General features: G+C 40.0%; 1 protein-coding gene across 1 annotated transcript; it reads right to left on the bottom strand.

Moving 5' to 3' along the window:
- Positions 1–490: 490 nt before the first annotated feature.
- LOC113021759 (odorant receptor 131-2-like) lies at positions 491–3,489 on the bottom strand. The gene is made up of 2 exons (XM_026166473.1): positions 3,340–3,489; positions 491–1,279 (listed from the first exon to the last, which is right to left on the bottom strand). The coding sequence occupies exons 1-2, from the start codon at positions 3,487–3,489 to the stop codon at positions 491–493; spliced, it is 939 nt and encodes a 312-aa protein (XP_026022258.1).
- Positions 3,490–4,167: the final 678 nt, after the last annotated feature.

The raw sequence follows: 4,167 nt of genomic DNA, 5'->3' as shown, positions 1-4,167 counted from the left end.
TGAACACTTCTACAACTGGTGGTGGTCAGAGGGCCCGGTGGCGCCAGTGTCCGGCAGCCTCGCCTCTGTCAGTGCGCCCCAGGGTGGCTGTGGCTACAATGTAGCTGCCATCACCAGTGTGTGAATGTGTGTGTGAATGGGTGGATGACTGGATATGTAAAGCGCTTTGGGGTCCTTAGGGACTAGTAAAGCGCTATATAAATACAGGCCATTTACCATTTACTATTTACAACAACAGCAGGCAGAGCACAGCTTTTAACCTGGTGAGGTGTGATTGCGATGTTGCGCAGGTGTGTCCACCTTCCCTGCTGCGGCCGACCACGCCCCGCAACATACACAAATTAACAATATAAAAACCATAAATATATAACAATACCAATTAATATATAAGACTAATCAAGCTATCAAGATTTTTATTAGATGTTCATGGCATTTCAACTTACATGACTGAATGAACTGAACAGAGGTATAGGGGCCAGGACATTCACTTTTACCTATTTTGATTGTCTGATTTATGTACAGTGATTTTACACAACAGATTCCCTTTCAAGAACTTCCTAAAAGTTTTGTCACGAATGCCGTAGATAATGGGGCTGATGGATCGTGGCAGTATTTGAACTGTAACATAGATCACGAAGAGGGAATCAGTGTAATTCGTAGGAAACCATTTCTGCAGAGCATTTGTTAAGTGGGGAGCTGCATATGTTGCCATGCACAGCAGCAGCTGAAACCCGTGCAGGAGGATTGTGTTTTTGGCTTTCTTGGCATCTTTGCTTGCTGTTTTGGCAGTGAATAGGATCTTTAGGTACGTGTAAATGATAGTAACCCAAACTATAACTAGAAACACTCCATATGTAATATCCCTCTTCTGGATGATGAGGGGATGTGGAAAGACAGTGTTTCTGAGACAAAACACACGAGAATGAAAAAAATCCAGGGGTTCTGTGGCCAAGGTGATGAATAGATCAGGAAGGACAGACAATGTTGTGATCATCCAAATTAAACTAATCAAGATTAAAGTTCTTTGGACAGTGCAAATCTGAACATGACGCAAGGGGAAACAGATGGCTATGTAGCATTCCACTGCCATGCAAGCCAGGTTCAGAGGGGAATTTTCAGTGGTGAAGAGAGCGAGCAACATAAAGATGCAGCAGACGGAGACATTGAGTTTGTAGATGGTGTAGCTGATGATGAACAGGATGGCAGTCAGCATCACTTGGACCATGTCATTGATCACCAGGTGAATAAAGAGGACATATCTGGGATTCTTGTAGAAAATCTGGAGAGGTATAGGAAAACAATGTTTGAAAACAATTCTGTTTAGGCAACACGTTTAAAATTTTCAATTTTGAAAGGCAAGGCATCTTTGCTTTGAATAGTGCCCCTTCAACCACAAGCAGTAGAAAAGGATGGATATCGTCAAATGGTGCAATTTCTTAAGAGACATGTAGACACCGTTTCCACAGATACTGGTTGCATCTCATCATTATGCGTGAGATGTCATTTAGCACTGATGCTTTGACACACTGGTTGTGTCTCCAGATTAGTTTTGATTTTGTATGATTTCAACTTTGTACAGGTCATCCTGTTAAAGAGATCGGATTTCACTGGGACTTTCCTGTTTCCTGTTTAAAGCTTCATGCCTGATTACTAGGGGTGCAACGATATTCGTATCGATATTGAACCGTTCGATACAGTGCTTTCGGTTCGGTACGCATATGTATCGAACAATACAACATTTGTAATTTATTTTATCAACTTTCCTTTTGACGATGCTGTCTGTGTGGAGCGCTGAGTGAATCTGCGTTCGACTACTCCGCCTAGGCTGCACTGTCGAGCGCAGATCCACTGAGCGCTCAACACAAACAGCATAGTCAGAAGGAAGAGCGCAGGGCAAACTAGCAAGACAGAAGTTAAGCTCTCCTTGCAACATGGACCTCCCCCACCCTCATTCAGATCTGGCGTTTGGAATTATTTTGGTTTTCATGTGACGTATGACCCTGAAGGTAAGCGAGTCATGGACTAAAGTAAAACAGTATGTTGGATGTGCCATGCAATGCTCAATTACATGGGTGGAAACTAGTGTGTTAGCGCAGTTAGCTCGTTAACGTGTTGGCCGTCTAGCCCCATGCACGGGGCGATCGGCGGTAGCTCGTTAACGGAGATTTGCCGTGTTGTGGCATTAAGGTCATTTCAACGAGATTAACCTGAAAGCACTAGTGGGAACACAACGAATATGACTGCACATTTACGCAGACATCATCGTAGTGCAAAGACAAAAACAACAAGCATGCTACCAACTTTAGCCGAGTCATTTAGAAAGCTGTTAGCACATGATTCTCCTTATGCTGCTGAGAATATAGCCCAGAAGAAGCGTATAGTATAGCTTTTATTTTGGAAAGAGCCATTTCTCTGTAATAAACTCTCTTTTCCAAAGATGAGTGATTCCTCAATCAGATACAGGGCTTTCAATATCGCTAGCCCGACGTCCCAGGGCTAGCGATTTTTCCAGTCGGGCTATTGTAGGAAGGAAAAATATATGTCAATGCTTTTGCATTCTTTCAGAAATGTAGCTGGGTAATTATGTCATTGGCATCGGTGAGCCACTGTCAATATGTGACATATTGAAATCGCGTTTGAATTTGCGCTTGTTTTTTTGCTTTCACTTTGCAATCGTGCGAACTGTGTATAGAGAGCGACAGCACTGATCTGTGAGTGATGATAATTTGTGCACCAATTCCTCTGACATCGTCTTATTAATCGTTAGCTTACTATGCAAACATGACAAGTGAAATCTCCCGCAGCTTAAACATGTGAGAGGTTGATCGCGCAGAGAATCGCTGAGCTTATGTGAGTACGTGTGTAAAAGCAGCAGGATATATATTTTAGTTCTGCTGAGCCAAATAAGACAGGTCAGGGTGAAGAAGTGACAGCCAAAGAAAAGCTTACCACAAAACGGAGAAGTTATGACAAATCAGACTATAAGGCAAAAAGAAAGTGCAGCTTTATGGTTTCATGGACAAAATAATTTCTGTGGCTGCAATATGACGAGCTAAATAACCAGGGCTGCACATAAGTGGTCCGCAGGTGCGCATTCGCTGTCAAAATAAAAAACACGCACAAGGGTTAGGGTTAAATTTAAAAACTGTACTTTTGAGTTAAAATATATATTTATAATTTTAATAAATGACAAATTAAAAAGGCATGAACATTTTTTTTTGTATCGAAAAAATATCGAACCGTGATACCAAAGTATCGAACCGAACCGAACCGTGAATTTTGTGTATCGTTGCACCCCTACTGATTACATAAGTGGTCATGAAAGAAAGACTACAAGACCTGGTGTTTGCAGAACGTGTGAATGAGGTTGGCATTGATGTAGCCGATGGAGATGCCAAGGAACACGACAATCAAATTCTTGGTCACAGCTTTAGCAAATGAGTCTCGATACTGTAAGACTACAGTCACATTGCCAGATGATGCATTCATCTCTTGACAGCTGAAAAGACACAATAAATATTATATTTTTAAGTAATAAGTAATATTTCCATCACATTTCCACTGAGTAATTCACAAGTGCATGAAAATAAAGATTTTAAAGATTTTAAATTTGTGATTCGAGTGGTAAAAGTGGCACTTTGTCCTTTTGGCAAACGCATTAACTGACAAGTACATCTCAGTACAAGTTCACTGAGATGGTGAAAAAGTCTGCAACCATCAGTATAGAAAAGCTTTACATAAGGAGCTTGGGACAACTGTTGTTGTGATTTGCTTCTATATTAAGAAAATGTCATTAACCAGTTACACATTTACTTACAATGCTATCATAATTTCATCATTTTATCATTATGTCACTTTTAAATATCAAGGCTATCATGACATCCCTACAAGTTATGAATTCATCACTGTAAAAGATGACATTCAAAAAACAACATTGTGAGAAAAATGTTAGAGAAATTCAAAAAGGAAAAAAAAAAAAAACACACACAATTTATTAAAGAAAATTAAAGAGCCCTTGTTGAGTTGCAGGTATTGGCCCCTTATGGTAAAGTTACTTTGAAAAGGTAATCATCAATTATAATACTGGTAATATTAATAATACTAAAACAACCAGAGACAATTTTATAATATAAAATAAAAAATAAACATACATGAACATTTAGGGCT

This window comes from Astatotilapia calliptera, chromosome 5, assembly GCF_900246225.1.
Source record: "Astatotilapia calliptera chromosome 5, fAstCal1.2, whole genome shotgun sequence".
Classification (NCBI taxonomy): domain Eukaryota; kingdom Metazoa; phylum Chordata; class Actinopteri; order Cichliformes; family Cichlidae; genus Astatotilapia; species Astatotilapia calliptera.
Note: the sequence above shows the minus strand (reverse complement) of the source record. Positions and strands in the feature narration are given on the sequence as shown.

Coding starts and splice junctions, on each gene's coding strand:
- LOC113021759 (XM_026166473.1), bottom strand. CDS start 3,489: ATGAATGCATCATCTGGCAATGTGACTGTAGTCTTACAGTATCGAGAC. Junction 1,280..3,339: donor ACACGTTCTGCAAACACCAG/GTCTTGTAGTCT, acceptor ATACCTCTCCAG/ATTTTCTACAAGAATCCCAG.